Here is a 14,498-nt window from a genome sequence, read left to right on the forward strand (position 1 = left end):
GCGGCGCGTAGGATGTGCGTTACGCGACAGCAGGGAGACGCGACGAGCGTACGGCAGCCAAGAAAGCAGACAGAGCAGAGGGAGAGCGAAGCAACGATGCGCGACGCAAGCGAGACTTTGAGCGAAAGAGTACCCACTGCCTTGGCATGACGTCCTTCGGTGCCTTGCTATGACCGTGCGCGTCTTCTCCACATCCCATTCGGGCCGCCCGCCTCCCGCATCTGGACACAGCGGTATCGGAACTTGCCGACCTCTTGTCGCGTCCGCACTGCAGCTGCGCGTCTCCTGCGCTACCTTCATCCAGATCCTCCACCATGCCGGTCTGTCCTAACTTTGGGTTACCCTGGAGCTCGACTGACGACGGCTAATATAGGCATATCACTCCTCATTCAACGAGCTCCCTGACACCCGTACCGTCGGCAACCTTGGTATCCTCCCCATTAAGACCAAGTTTCGTGGACCCGCTCCTCTCGGTATGTGCCCTCCTCGCATATGACGTATACCTTCGTACTTGTCTTACATGCATACTTCACTCGGCACATAGCGGACCCCGCTGAGGCCGACATCATCGACGAGACACTGGATCTCTTCCGTGCCAACTCTCTCTTCCGCAACTTTGAGATCAAGGGCCCCGCCGATCGCCTCCTCATCATCCTCATCCTCTTCGTATCCGACTGCCTAGCGAAGATCGGTACCGCGCGTACGGTCCCGAACCAGATAGATGCCAACAAGTCACTCAACACACTCGCCGTGGACAACTTCCCCATCCCTGGTGATGCCAACTTCCCTTTGAACGCGCACTATGCAACCCCAGAAAGTAGGGCGGATGCTGGTGAGTACTACTTCGAAGAATCAGTTACGGCGATGGAAGATGACACATGGTCTCATGTAGAGTACCTGAGGGGCTACCTCACTCAAACACGGCAAGAGCTTGCGGCTCGTCTCATCGAGAAGCTCTACGCGGACGGCACAGGGAAGCCCAGCAAGTGGTGGATGTCGTTCCAGAAGCGGCGCTTCATGAACCGCAGTTTGGGCACGCAGTAGATCCAGACGAATCCGTGCAAGCGAGAGTACGTCGTGCAACAGTGTATTACAACCGGTCTCCAGGATGATACCTCTATCTCAACCGACACGATGCGCATGCAAGATGAATACTACAGGTGAGCTCGATGAATGCCCCTTCACTTCTTCCTCCTCCGCTCGTTCGGGTTTTTCCTCCCGTACCCGATCATAGGCATGTCCCCATCGTACCCCCTCGCGCGCACGCTCCTCCCCTTTCCACCGGTGCCAGTGCTCAAGATCTCCGGTACCCAGTCCGGGTCCATCCAGCTGCTCACGACCGTGCCACCTTGCCCCATCTCTGCGCTCTTAGTCGCCGCGTTGAGCATCCGCTTCTCCTCCCGCTCGCGCTTCCCATCCGCATGCTTCTTCGCACGCATGTACGTCGTCTGGTCCTCGCGCAGGATGAGACCCTCTCCGGGACCGGTCTTCGCGGATCCGGGCTTGGGTGCGGGGATCGAGAAGACGGTACCGCGCGTCTTGAACTGTAAGTTCTTTTTGAGGTGCACCTGCATTGCGGGCGTGTTCGGGCCCGCGTTCGGGGAGGAGATCGTGACAGACGCGCGGAGCAGACTCGGGTTCCCGCACGCTGGACAGAACTTCCGTGATGCGTCTTTGCAGATTCTGCGATACAGGCGTGAGCGAGCGAAGCCTTCATCGTAACACAGGACATACTTGAAGCAGGCATGACACCGGAGCACCCAGCTCTTCACGCGTTCGATGCGTTTGCCCTCTACGCCGACCAAACCGAGACCCATTTGCAGCAGCACGTTCTGCATCGCGAAATCGGCGGTCATGCAGCCCACAGGGATGGTCTCTTGCGGTTTCTTTCCCTTCCGCCCGGCACCTTCTCCGGGTAGGAGATCAAGCGCGCGGGATTTGTGTAGAGCGACATTTGAGGGTGTGATCCACTCTCCCTCGCCATCGTCCTCGTCTGAAGGATCATCGTAAACAGGTGCGTCCTCGGCTGGTGGAGATGCGGTGGGAGGTTCGGAGGTGGGTAGAGGTGAAGGAGAGGGCTCGGTGGGAGTGGCGATCTCGCCTTGAATGGGCTGGAGCTCTACGGCAAGAGGTTCCCTCTCTTCAAGGTCTTCTTCCGTGTCGTCTTCTTCCGACTCAGAGGGAGGGGGCACTTCTTCTGACTCGGAGAAGACCTCTTCAACGACTTCTCCGACATCGGACTCGAGGGGCCCCTCAGGGCTTTCCTCCTCTGCCTGCGGAGCGCTTTCGTCCGTGTCCTGCTTGCTTTCCGCCTCTGGTGTCTGGCTAGTCTCTCCAGACGCATCGCTCTCCGCCTTCGCTTTCGCAGCAGCCTCCTTCTCTTGCTGATCCAGTTCATATGTCAAAGCCAAGACGCAAATATCGGGATGCGAGAGCACAGCATAGTCTCCCGTCTTCTTTGCCCACTGGATCACTAGATCTGGCTTCAGCATCCCTAGCATATCAATTGGCAGTGCACTCACCATGTGCAATGGATGCTGTGGATGGCCCCTTCATCTCGATCCTCACTCCCGCCGACAGCCCAAGCCGTTCAAAGTGTTCCCGTGCCCGCTTGTCCTTGAGCTCGTCCAGGACCTGGGGCACGGTGTAGTAGGCCTCCGACAGCCCGCGGAGGGGCGAAAGCGACAGAAGAGGTCCCGCATCGAGCACAAGGTGTCTACATGCTGGCTTGGAGCCGCTTGTCGCTGCTGAGGACGTCGAGGCAGCCATGGAGGTCGGGAGAGAGGGCGAAAATACAGGATCACGTGGGGGTGTAAGTGCTCAAGATGCTAGATCGCCATCGGGACGATCGAGGCGCGAAGAGATCAGATTCGCGCCATAGCTTGGGCGTCTAGCGGACTGGAGTCGCGCACCGCGGGTCGGCCTCCCGTCCGAAAGTATTCGCGGGCGAGTCACTCCCACTCCTCCTCTTCTCCCAAACTCTCTCGCTATTCTCAGAACACACATTTAAGCCATGGTCCAGAAGACGTGAGTGCAGCCAGTGCCCCGCTCACGCTGCACACCCTGACCATGGTTCTGCACAGTTTCCGCGTCGTAGTCCTCCCCGGAGATGGCATCGGTGCGTCCTAAAGCTGCTATAGCATGCGGATGCGCTCACCTTCTGCACAGGTCCTGAGGTTATTGCGGAGGCGACCCGCGTCCTGCAGGTCATCTCGGACGCATCGGAGGATATCGACATTAAGCTTGAGACGCACGACTTCGGCGGGCGTGCGATCGACGTCTCGGGAGAGCCTCTGACCCCCGCCGCGCTCAAGGCCTGTCAGGAGGCCGACGCCATCCTCTTGGGTACGTTATGCATCGAACGCAGCTTGTTCAAAACAGCTGAGACCGCTCTCCAGGTTCCATCGGTGGACCCAAGTGGGGCGTGGAACTGAAGGTGCGCCCGGAGCAGGGCCTCCTGACCCTCCGCAAAGCTCTCGGACTCTACGCCAACATCCGGCCCGCAAACTTCGCCTCCAAGTCGCTCCTCGCCAACTCGCCGCTCAAGCCATCCGTCGCGGAGGGCGTCGACATCATCGTCATTCGCGAGCTCATCGGCGGTGTGTACTTCGGCACGCGCAAGGAGCTCGGCGCGGGCCCGGATGAGGACTCAGCGTGGGACACGATGGTCTACAGCATCCCTGAGGTGCAACGCATCACACGCGTCGCGGCGCAAATCGCGCTGGCGGCGAACCCGCCCCTACCGATCCACTCTATCGACAAGGCGAACGTGCTCGCGAGCTCTCGTCTCTGGCGCAAGGTCGTCACCGAGACCTTGGCGGCGGAGTACCCGCAGCTCACGCTCGACCACCACCTCGTCGACTCCGCATCCATGCTCATCGTCGCGAATCCGCGGAAGCTGAACGGCGTCATTCTCACCGAGAACCTGTTCGGTGACATGTGAGTAGGTCAGCCCTTCTTGCATTCAAACGCTAATTTTGTGCATGCATACAGTCTTTCAGACGAGTCCAGCGTCATTCCCGGGTCCTTGGGCCTGCTCCCGTCGGCCTCCCTCGCGGGTGCGCCCTCTGTGGCTGACGCGCTTTCGCCTGGATTCAAGCCCACGTCCGGCCTGTACGAGCCCATCCACGGCTCCGCGCCCGACATCGCCGGCAAGGGCATCGCGAACCCCATCGGCACTATCCTCAGCGCAGCCATGCTCCTCCGCTATTCACTCGGCCTCGAGAAGTACGCGCAGGCGATCGAGAGCGCCGTGCGCAAGGCCCTGGACGACAAGGCCGCGGGAGGCCAGGAGCTCCGCACCGCGGACCTCGGTGGAAGCGTCAAGACGAAGGAGATGGGTGATAAGGTCGTGGAGATCCTCAAGACCCTGTTGTAAGCTCGCTCTGCAGCTGTGAGTGGGCTCCGCCCCTCAGCTAGCTTGGATGTGAATGGAGAAGTAGTCCCAAAATAATGTATCTACTATTTGTAGTAGCACTCTCACGTGAAGTCATCAGACCTGGTTCAGTAGTGATGCCGTTCGAACTTCGAAGATGCCGTCTCCAGGACGTCCTGGACACCGGCCATCTGAACTGGGCTGAACTTAGACGAAGCCGTCATCATCACGGACATGGTCGATAAGACCGCATTCCTGTGGACGCTGTTGACCGCGCTGTTGGTCCATGTCACATCTGCGCAGCTGCATCCTACTAGCCCCGCGACTTATCGCCAGCTTCCTTCGCTCCGCGAACAAGCCGCAATACAGGATGCATGGCGCGACGATCGTCTTGTCGGGATACCCGCGTTGTTGAACAAGTATAGCATCCCCGCCTGGCTTGTGAGTCTAGGTTAATCTATCGAATTCGGAACGCCAATGCTATGATGAGACTTCGATTGACCATGATACTGCTCAGATCGTCCAACGCGAATACGCCGAGGACACGCTCTGGTGGTCCATCAAGGATGCAACGGAGTATGCCCCGCATCGGCGCATGGTCCTCCTCTTCCATACCAACACCTCCTCGCTCGCCGGGCAGCCGAACCCGCTACGCTGGGTAGACAACACGGGTGCGGTGTGGCCCGCGCTCCGCGCTGCTCTCCACGCATACAACCCACGCCGCATCGCGCTGAACACGGACAAGAGCATCGCGTTTGGGGGCGGGCTGCACGTCGGCGAGTACGAGGCCCTCGCAGAGGCGATGGGAGAGCTTTGGACGGAGCGCACAGTGAATGAGCCAATGCTCGGGGTCGAGTATGTCGCGACACGCGTGCCGGGGCAGCTGCGGTATTACCGCGACCTGCAGGAGACCACTTGGGCGTTGGTCGAGGAGGCGTTCAGTGAACGGGTCATCACCCCTGGATTCACTACGACTGAGGTTGGTCATTTGCATACACGCGATGATGCAGGCGCACTGAAAATGATACCTGCCTAGGACGTAGAATGGTGGTACAGGGAGAAGATGCTCTTCCTGAACGTAACCACCTGGAACCATCCCCGCGTGTCCGTCATCACGCCGGAGTCGTTCCCCGGCTGGGAAGGCACGCAAAACGTCATCCAAGAGGGCGATGTCATCCATGTCGACTTCGGCATCACCGCGATGAGTCTGAATACGGACGTGCAGCACATGGCCTATGTCCTGCGCACGTCGCAGGGCGAGACGGACGCCCCCGCCGGCCTGAAGGAGGGGCTGAAGAAGGCGAACCGGATGCAGGACATCGTTCTGGAGGTGATGGAAGCGGGCAAGAGCGGGAACGAGGTGCTCAAGGAAAGTCTGGCCCAGATGAAGGCAGAAGGCATCGATGGGCAGATATACTGCCATCCCATCGGTGATTTTGGGCATTCAGCGGGTGCCGTCATTGGTATGTTTTCTTCACCGGCCTGCTTGTGGTGGTGTTCATACGTTGAACGACCTGAAGGCTTTACGAACCTTCCAGTGTTTGTTCCCACCCTGGGCGAACTTCGCATTCTACCCAATACCTACTACAGCATCGAGCTGTACGCATACTCATTCGTCCCCGAGCGGAACGAGACCCTCCGGTTCAGAGTAGAAGAGAACGCCTACTGGGACGGCGAAGAGGAGCGATGGAAGTTCGTCTACGGTCGGCAGGAAAGATTGCACTTGATTAACGCGACTCACCCGGTTCTGGAGCCGACGTTTGTTGTACAAACATGGGGATAGTAGATTCCGACCCGTGTAATCCGAAGCGATAGGATATCATTGACGGACCCATGCATGCGTAGTACGTGGACCTGCTTCCCTAGAACATGTTCGCAAGTTTGCTCGCTGCCTCTCGTGCGTCCAGCCTGGGCCTCGACGGCGTCACCCGCACCGACGCGGACATGTTGACAGGCTTCGCCATGCCGAGCGGGTCCAGGTCGTTGGCGAGGGTTGGGGCGGTGTTCGACCGACCGTTGGCAAATTGAGAGTGAGCGGATGGCATATACGCAGACGCTGCAAGCGGGTGGGGGGCCGCAGACGGAAGCCCTGAAGGCGGGCCAGTGGAGGTCGCGGATAGCGGGTCCGCAGGAGTCCTGGGCGCAGCTTGAGGCGTCGCTGACTGAGGAGCAGGGGGCAGCGTCGACGTGCTCGTGGATGTGGGCAGTCCAGACGATGCGAGCGGCGATGAGGGCATCTTGACGAACATGGATTTCGTCCCGTCCACGAGACGTCCGCCGAGGGGAGGACCGTCCATGAGAGGGGGCGCGAATGATGCCTGTGATGGGGTGCGGGCCGACGAGGGACCTGCTCCCGGCGATTGAGGAGGGAGCGGGGCGCGCACAGGAGATGCCGCACCGCCAGAAATGAAAGGGTTCTGGGCGGGGCCATTGATGAAGGCGGAAGCGCTGAGCGGAGGCACGCTCGGAGGGGCGGCGCGCGGCATACTGGGAGGCTGGGCCGATGCTGGGCGAGGGACAGGTGGCTTGGGGGCAAAGTCCTCCAGAGGTGGAATGTACGCGGGGCGTGGCGCGGTGACAGGCTTCTGCGGTACATGCTTCTGGTCCGCGTTGCTTACGTCTGGTTTGAGGGACTCCAGCTCGCGCAGATGCTGCCGCTCGTACATGATAGTCGAACGGACGTGCTCGACTAGCGCGGCCGTGATATCCTCCGTAACCAGTCGTCTGTGCCTATCCAGAGCCCGGTGGAGATTCTGCGAGATACCTTCAGCTCTCCGAGCCAATATCTGCTCGTACTTGTTGGCCTGTCGTAATTGGTGTTAGCCAAGAGGTCTAGACCTGTCACAAATGGCAACTACGAACCTCTTCCATCTCCTCGAGGGCCTCATCAACACGTTGAGGGCTAATGTTGCTGCTAGCCTTCAAGCGCTCCATATTCCGCCTCTTCGAAATGGTAGCCTTTACAGCTGCTTGGTATTCCTCCAGGACCCCTGTACGCTGCTGCAACGTCTCCTTGGCAGACCGCGCGTTCAGACCCTGATAGCCTAGCGAGTCACCGATGATAACGCATTCGCTGATACCTTGAGCCTGGTCCAGGTCTGCAAGGCTGTGATATGTCCGACCCATCTTCTGCAACGCGTTTCCGAGCGGCGGGTGGGCCTCTGTTGAAGAGACGTTCACCAGCTTGTTGCCCATCTCCACCTTCACTGCCGCGATGGCTGAAAATAGAGGATTAAATCTCAACACAACTGGTGAGTATGTATATGAACGTACATTTCCTTGCGCGTGCAAGCTTATCAATCGCCTTCGCTGCATCGAAGAACTGGGCTTCCAGCTTCGTTAGCTCGAACCGTGCTCGCTGAAGCTCCTCATCTTCATCCGGTACGCCACGGCGGATAAGGCTAAATCCGCCTGACGCTTTCTTGCGCGTATTAGGTGTCGGCTGGTACCCGAAGTCGCTTTCCACAAACGACCGGAGTTCCTCTTCATGAATCAGGATGGGGTCTTCGCAGATGCGCGTGAGCCAACGCTGGAGCATGATCTTCACGAGCCGGTCGTCCTCCTCATCCGTCGGTGCGGACGTACGCGCAAGTGGGAGGGCAGGGACGATAGTCTGCGGGTTATTCTGAATGACGGACTCGTAAAACTGCTGGAACTCGAGGTAGGACCGCGAGACGTTGCGGTATGTCGTGCCCGTGAAGTTTGAGAGATTGGTCTACCATAATTGATCACACGCAGAAGGCAAAGAGAGCGCAGGTAAACGTCAGTGGCAGTCGCAAGGCGGTCAGTTCGCACCGTGCACGCACCTGCGCATCGAATTTAATGAGGACGTCCCGCCTGTTGCGGTCGAGCGCGGTGATCCTCACGCGCAGATACGGCTCTCTCTTCTCGAATGGCACGCCATTCGCGGAGGTGTTTATACGCGGGGAGATGAGTCCCGGCTCAGGCTGTCCGTATATCTGCGGCTCCTTCCCGTACAAACCGGCGGGAGGGCCACGCGACTCGTGGTGGTTGGGGGAGGGCCTGGGGAGGTTGGGTATAGGCTCGTTGGGGCTGTGAGGTGTGGTCGGCCATGGGGGCTCGTCCTGAGGGAAGTTGGGCACGGCGAGGGGGTCAATCAAGGACATGGCTGCGGGTGGGCGTCGGCAAGAGCGAGTGGGGTGAGCGCGGTGAGGTGAGGCGCAGGTGGCAAGTTGAGTCGAGCGCCCAGCTGTCCTGAGACGCTCTGAGCCGGCGGCGGCATCGCGCTACTCGACCCGGACCGCGGCGTCCGTCGATGTGCCTCCGCGCTCTGGGTCACCTCGGCGCTGCCTCAGCTCTCCTCGGTCTCCGTGTCTTGCTCTTGACAATCATCCTTCGCCGCGCTTTTGCTGTGTTTTCATCACTGCTGAGTCCACGACATACACCTTTGACAAATTCCTGCTACTCCTCACGACCTCATAACGCGGAACAACAGCCTGAGCCACCCGCCTTTCAATCAACCGCACTCACCGCGTCCCGCCATTTTTGCACACCACTCACACCCAATCGCACTGCACGATGGAGCTCACGTTCATCACCGAGCTTGGCCAGTCCTTCGTCGTCGAGATCGACCCGAACATGGAGCTCGAAAACGTCATGGCCCTCCTTGAAGCGGAATCCGGCATACCGGTGGCTGAACAAAGTCTCTCGCACGAGGGACGCGACCTAGGCAACCCGAAGGCGACCATGCGCGAGGCCGGCGTCGGAGACCACGCAATGCTACTGCTCCGTCGAAAAGTCAACGTAGCTGGGAGGTCCGTGGAGCAGGACGCGGAGATGATGCGTCTGCAGCTGCTCGGAGACCCCGCGCTCATGGCCCAGCTCCGTGCGACAAACCCCGAGATCGCCCAGGCCGCGCAAGCGAACCCCGCCCGCTTCGCCGAGCTCCTCCGGCAAACGCACGCCCGTCAAGCGGACGCAGAGCGCGAGCGCTCGATGCTCGAGGGCGATCCCTTCGACATCGAGGCCCAGCGCCGCATAGAGGAGGCCATCCAGCAGCAGGCCGTCCTCGAGAACCTCGAGCACGCGCTCGAGTACTCGCCCGAGTCCTTCGGGCGCGTCACGATGCTCTACATCCCCGTCGAGGTGAACGGGCACCCCGTGAAGGCGTTCGTGGACAGCGGCGCCCAGTCGACGATCATGAGCCCCGAGTGCGCGGAGGCCTGCGGGATCATGCGCCTCGTCGACCGCCGCTTCGCGGGCATCGCGCGCGGCGTCGGCACCGCGCGTATCCTCGGGCGCGTGCACTCCGCGCAGCTCAAGCTCGAGGACCTCTTCCTCCCGTGCTCGTTCACGATCATGGAGGGCCGCGACGTCGACCTGCTCTTCGGGCTCGACATGCTCAAGGCGCACCAGGCGTGCATCGACCTCGAGAAGAACGTGCTCCGCATCCAGGGCCGCGAGGTGCGCTTCCTCTCCGAGCACGAGCTCCCGGAGAAGGCGCGCCAAATGGACTCGGGCGAGGGGGAGGTCCCCGACGGGACCCCCGGTTCGTCTGCTGCGGGCGCCGCGTCTGGCAGCGCGTCGGCGCAGCCGCCCGCACAACCTTTCCCAGGGGGCGGACATACGCTCGGCGCGGCGCCTGCTCCAGTTGGTGCTGGAAGGGGACGTGGTGCACCGGGGTCGCAGCCCGCACCGGCGCAGGCGCAGAGTCGGTATCCAGAGGCGTCCATCCAATTGCTCATGGGGCTCGGCGCATCCCGAGAAGCGGCCGTCAGCGCGCTGGATGCAATGGGAGGGAACTTGGATGCGGCCGCATCGCTATTGTTCTAGCGGACATAAAAGTGCAGTCACGCAGATCAGTCCGAGGTATGTGTAGCCAGAGTACATTGGAGCTCCTACAGAGGACTGACCCTTGACCACCATTCCCCCCAGAACCTGTTAAAATTCGCGAGAGCGATGCCGTCTGCGGCGCGCATACCGTACACGGCTGGATGTGCGTTTTCTTGGAGTAACGAAAGAAGGGCCTACCTGGGCACAACGACAAGGATTGTTGAAAGTGAATGTATTACTACACTGTATACTTATGGGCGCACTGCCAAAGAACCCCTGCTGCAGGGCTATACACTAGGAGTGGCAGCTCTCGCGCGAGCTCTGCATGAGAAAGCCAAGAACAGACTACAATTGCCATTCTTCACATATGTTTTTTGTCGGTATTTACTGGCATCTCTCGGTTGTCAAACATGGCCTATGATGTTGTAAATCTTTGACTTCTGACATTTTTGCGTCTACAGCTAGTACTGCAAGCATTCCCTACAATAATTATATCGTGCACACCCCGTCTAGATCTCACAGGTCAGAAAGCAAAGGGAGCATATGTCCCATCCGCAAGACCTTCGTCCGCAAATACTTGTCCAGATCGTCCCCATACACCTCGCCGTGCCCAATCATCGTAACGCCGCCCTCCCTCTCCTCAGCGCGATCATGCAAACGCACCCCGGCGGTGTCTCCCCCCAGCTTCGCATGCTGAACGCGTTGCCACGACCGGGGCACCATCGGCACGCGCTCCACGATCCGGATGCCCTCCTCCTCCAGCGCGCGCATCTTGTCCGGGTTGTTCGTCAACAGCCGCACGCCCTCCATCCCGTCCGTGCCCATCCCCAGGTCGCGCACAATCGCCGCTGCGATCGCGTACCCACGCTCGTCCGCCCCATGTCCCAGCATCAGGTTCGCTGTGACGGTGTCGTGCCCGAGGTCCTGCAGGTTGTACGCGCGGATTTTGCTCAGCAGCCCGATCCCACGACCCTCCTGTCGCAGGTACACGACCGCCCCGCGGCCGGGAATCGTCACCGTCTGCGCGGGGTCTGTCGGGGATGGGATCGTGATGGGCTGCGCGATCTGCCGGATGGCCTCGTCAAGCTGCTCGCCGCAATCGCAGCGCATGCTCCCGATAGTTTCCCCTGTGAAGCACTCGGAGTGGATGCGAATGAGCGGGGACGGGATGGTGTCGAGCGCGGGCGGCGCGGTGCGCTCGTCTGCTGGGCGCGAGGGCCGTTGCGAGTCCGCTGAGAGGCGGCCGACGTATGCGCCTCGCGTTATGCGCTCTGCTTCCGTCTCGGAGTCGGACCAGACGGCATCGAGGGTGCGGCTGCGGATGGGCGGCGCGAGCTGGGGTGTGTCCTCCTGGAGCTGTGCGGGGTCGACGACGATCGCGAGGTGCTCCTTGTTGTCTTTGGAGTTGTGGTATAGGTGCAGGAAGACGGGGCCGTGTGGTGTGGGTACCCGCGTGCGAGCCATGCACTTCACCTGGAGCTCCGCGCTCACGGGTAGCAACCCGGGCTGGGCCGACGAAGTGGATGCAGACGTCGTAGTAGAAGAGGTGGCGACATTGCTGGGGTCCCGCAAAGGCTCTGCAGCATCGGTGCTCGCGGTGTTTTCCTGCTTCTTCTGCGAGCGCGGTCCCTGCCTACTGACATACTTGAGGCGGGGCCTGCGCTCCTGGCGCGCTGCGGGATCCTCCGGCTGCCACTTCGTCCAGTCGTACGCACCCTCCGACCGCGGGTCGCCGACAGCAGGGAAGAAGTCATGGGTGTAGTGGTTGCGGGTGACCGACCCGTAGGAGGCGGCAGCAGCAAGGAGCAAGGGGTCGAGGTCGGCGTCTCGTCGCTTATACGCATGCTGCTTCTTCTTCGCGGCGAGGTTCAGGTCCGCGGCGGAGGGCAGGTCCGGCGCGGTGAGTGCATCGAGGAGGGCGAGATCGGCGAGGGAGTGTTCGATGCAGCAGGAGCATGAATGATCGTCGTGGTGCAGATGGGCCATTTCGGCAGAAGCGATGGCAGATGTACGGGGCTGGGCTGTCGGAGTGTGATTCTGGGTGGGCTTATCGCTGGATGCGGCGCGGGTGGGATCTAGGCTCGCGGTGGGGGGTGGGGGTGGTCGTGGGCTGGGGAGAGGGCGGTATAAGTGCGGGGATTGCGGCGCTGAGGGGTGGGCGGGCGATGGTGTAGGTTGTAAGAAACATGCTCAGCGTCGATGCCGGCGCAGGCTTTGCAAGGGAGCGCGTCGGGAATACACCTCTCCCTCAGCCCGACTCTCTCACGTAATCACGCGGACACCGGGCGCCTCCGCTTTCTCCTCCGTTCCGTGCCAGGCCGCGTGTGGCGGCAACTCAGAGTTTCAACGCATACCATCGCGCTCGAAAGCCAGCTTTCCTGTTTCTATTCGACCTTCGTCTAGTGGCCACAAGACGCCACACCATGCCATATGCCCACCGGCTTTACACTCTGTGGTGTTTGGACCAAGCCGAAAACCCGTCGGATATGTCAGCCGACCCCCTTAGCCCGTCACCGGGCCCCGTCATCTGAGAAATTGCTTTGAGCTGAGTGAGCGCACTTACTTAGACCGTGGCTAATGCCCACCGAATCGCAATCATGGCAACTTACAGCGTGTATCCAACATGTTCCCGTTGTTTTCCGTACAGTTGTGTCGTACGAATGTTCGCTTCTATGAGAGCTTATACAGCGGTAAACAGCGTGCATGAATGCGCCACATCGCGTTCATCGTACGGCGACTATAGCATTCCATGATGCGGCTGGATCGGGGTCACCGGTCACTACTAGTGCTCGATCACCATGGTGAATGCTATGAACAACTCTCGGGTCGACTTTAACCATACATCGAGCGCTGCAAGGAACACAGTTAGGTTCAAATTGGCTTCGCGTCTAACAATCCACGCTGGTGGGAGCCCAGACTCAGTACCGTACTCACCTCCGATGTCAGGGGTGGACTGGAACCGAGCGATGGGCGCCGGTAACTCATGTGCATCACTGTTCGAGTCATGCTCATAATGGCGATTGTAAAGCGTCAAGATGGCACAGCTTGAGTCACCTTCGAGAAGAAACTCTACTTCCTCCGATGTATACCGCAACGCCATGCAAGCGGTGCAGGATCGTGATGGTTGCACACGGAAACAACGCCGCCGCATCGGAATGCACGCACCGGCATTTCTATGCGCGTTAGCGCCGCTGGAGCAAACGCCAGCCGCAAGCCGCAAGAAGCCAAAGCCGGCTAGAAAGTGATCAAGATGGAATGGAATACCTGTAAGCCCCTGCTGTAGCTTGAGAAAACGACGCACGAGGGGCAATCCCGTTGCCTCAAACTGGCCCTTGGAATAGCTGAGCGTAGTATGCGCAGATAGAAGGCATGGGAGAAAGGTAGCCGAGAGGCCCGTCGTCGTCAGCCATTTGAGGCAGTGAGGGTGCTGTATATATAGTATCAGCACGCAAGGTTTGGGTGTCGAATCACAAGCTTGCAGGCTCACGAGATAACGTTGCGCGCAGGCGCGTACTGGGCACGTAAAATAATCCGATGCGAAGGCGGCAGCGGGAGGTTGCACCGGCGGCATTGTTGGTGGCGAGACGTTTAAATTGAGGTGCAGCTTGTCGTGACACGAATGCTCTTGTACGCTGCGTTCCGTAGCGTGTTACCGCAATCGTGCTGCGGTAGGCGGTTGTTAGTGGCCACCTGCGCCGTGGCGTGATACACGTATGAGCCTATGCCTTGGAGTATGACCGTTGGATTTCCAGGAAGTCATGATATGTTATACAGCGCAGCACTCACCGCCAAGACGTATCCGGTCCACTCGCCTTGTGCTCGCATATACGCGCAGCAGAAAAGCTGAGCGGCGCGAGCGCAGAGCGGGTTTGTCGCCCGTATTACTGTGCCGCAGCCAGCGAGCCGCCTCGCACAGCGTCCCCATGCACCTCCATCCTGGCCGATCCTATTGAGTTACCGACACTGGATCCGACGGCCGGGAGGTATGACGTGGACGTGACAGACAGGAAGCGTCGACCACGGCGTTGTTCGGGTGCGAGTTGCAGGAGTACACATGGCGATCGCATTGCGGCGATTAACGCGGTCTTGAAGGCCGTCGAAAGGCGCGGATGCGCAGGTAGCACCCATCTTTACATACATTTGGGTGGATTCCGTCGGCGGATCTTGGACTGGGTCGAGGAGGCCGCGCGTCGCGTTCTTCAAATAGCTCGTGCAGAAGACCGCTAAGCGGGTGAAAGGTGGTGGCAGCCTCGCGACGTGCGTAGAGAGTCCAAGAATATATCCAGAGGATCAAAACAGCCTAGAGTGTTTGGGTGTCTTCAGCCTAACC

General features: G+C 60.0%; 6 protein-coding genes across 6 annotated transcripts; 3 read left to right on the top strand and 3 right to left on the bottom strand.

Annotated features, from left to right (window-relative positions):
- Window positions 1–314: 314 nt before the first annotated feature.
- TRAVEDRAFT_35159 (actin-like protein ARPC3) lies at window positions 315–1,044 on the top strand (the record flags this gene model as incomplete). The annotated part of the gene is made up of 4 exons (XM_008036722.1): window positions 315–320; window positions 374–473; window positions 545–832; window positions 893–1,044. The coding sequence occupies 4 exons, from the start codon at window positions 315–317 to the stop codon at window positions 1,042–1,044; spliced, it is 546 nt and encodes a 181-aa protein (XP_008034913.1).
- Window positions 1,045–1,181: 137 nt separating this feature from the next.
- On the bottom strand, window positions 1,182–2,769 carry TRAVEDRAFT_116078 (rRNA-binding endoribonuclease; the record flags this gene model as incomplete). The annotated part of the gene is made up of 3 exons (XM_008037375.1): window positions 1,182–1,683; window positions 1,735–2,473; window positions 2,523–2,769. The coding sequence occupies 3 exons, from the start codon at window positions 2,767–2,769 to the stop codon at window positions 1,182–1,184; spliced, it is 1,488 nt and encodes a 495-aa protein (XP_008035566.1).
- A 244-nt stretch (window positions 2,770–3,013) lies between these two features.
- Window positions 3,014–4,378, top strand: TRAVEDRAFT_44509 (3-isopropylmalate dehydrogenase; the record flags this gene model as incomplete). The annotated part of the gene is made up of 5 exons (XM_008036839.1): window positions 3,014–3,027; window positions 3,084–3,118; window positions 3,169–3,345; window positions 3,399–3,939; window positions 3,994–4,378. 5 exons carry the CDS (start codon window positions 3,014–3,016, stop codon window positions 4,376–4,378), a joined length of 1,152 nt encoding a protein of 383 aa, XP_008035030.1.
- Window positions 4,379–4,609: 231 nt separating this feature from the next.
- TRAVEDRAFT_116837 (uncharacterized protein) lies at window positions 4,610–6,158 on the top strand (the record flags this gene model as incomplete). The annotated part of the gene is made up of 3 exons (XM_008037376.1): window positions 4,610–4,816; window positions 4,893–5,354; window positions 5,412–6,158. The coding sequence occupies 3 exons, from the start codon at window positions 4,610–4,612 to the stop codon at window positions 6,156–6,158; spliced, it is 1,416 nt and encodes a 471-aa protein (XP_008035567.1).
- A 22-nt stretch (window positions 6,159–6,180) lies between these two features.
- Window positions 6,181–8,502, bottom strand: TRAVEDRAFT_143707 (uncharacterized protein; the record flags this gene model as incomplete). The annotated part of the gene is made up of 4 exons (XM_008037377.1): window positions 6,181–7,179; window positions 7,238–7,593; window positions 7,649–8,090; window positions 8,182–8,502. The coding sequence occupies 4 exons, from the start codon at window positions 8,500–8,502 to the stop codon at window positions 6,238–6,240; spliced, it is 2,061 nt and encodes a 686-aa protein (XP_008035568.1). The 3' UTR covers window positions 6,181–6,237.
- A 2,113-nt stretch (window positions 8,503–10,615) lies between these two features.
- Window positions 10,616–12,209, bottom strand: TRAVEDRAFT_143713 (uncharacterized protein). Its single transcript, XM_008037378.1, has one exon. The coding sequence runs from the start codon at window positions 12,152–12,154 to the stop codon at window positions 10,685–10,687; it is 1,470 nt and encodes a 489-aa protein (XP_008035569.1). The 5' UTR covers window positions 12,155–12,209; the 3' UTR covers window positions 10,616–10,684.
- Window positions 12,210–14,498: the final 2,289 nt, after the last annotated feature.

The sequence above is a fragment of the Trametes versicolor genome (genome assembly GCF_000271585.1).
Source record: "Trametes versicolor FP-101664 SS1 unplaced genomic scaffold TRAVEscaffold_3, whole genome shotgun sequence".
Classification (NCBI taxonomy): Eukaryota; Fungi; Basidiomycota; class Agaricomycetes; order Polyporales; family Polyporaceae; genus Trametes; species Trametes versicolor.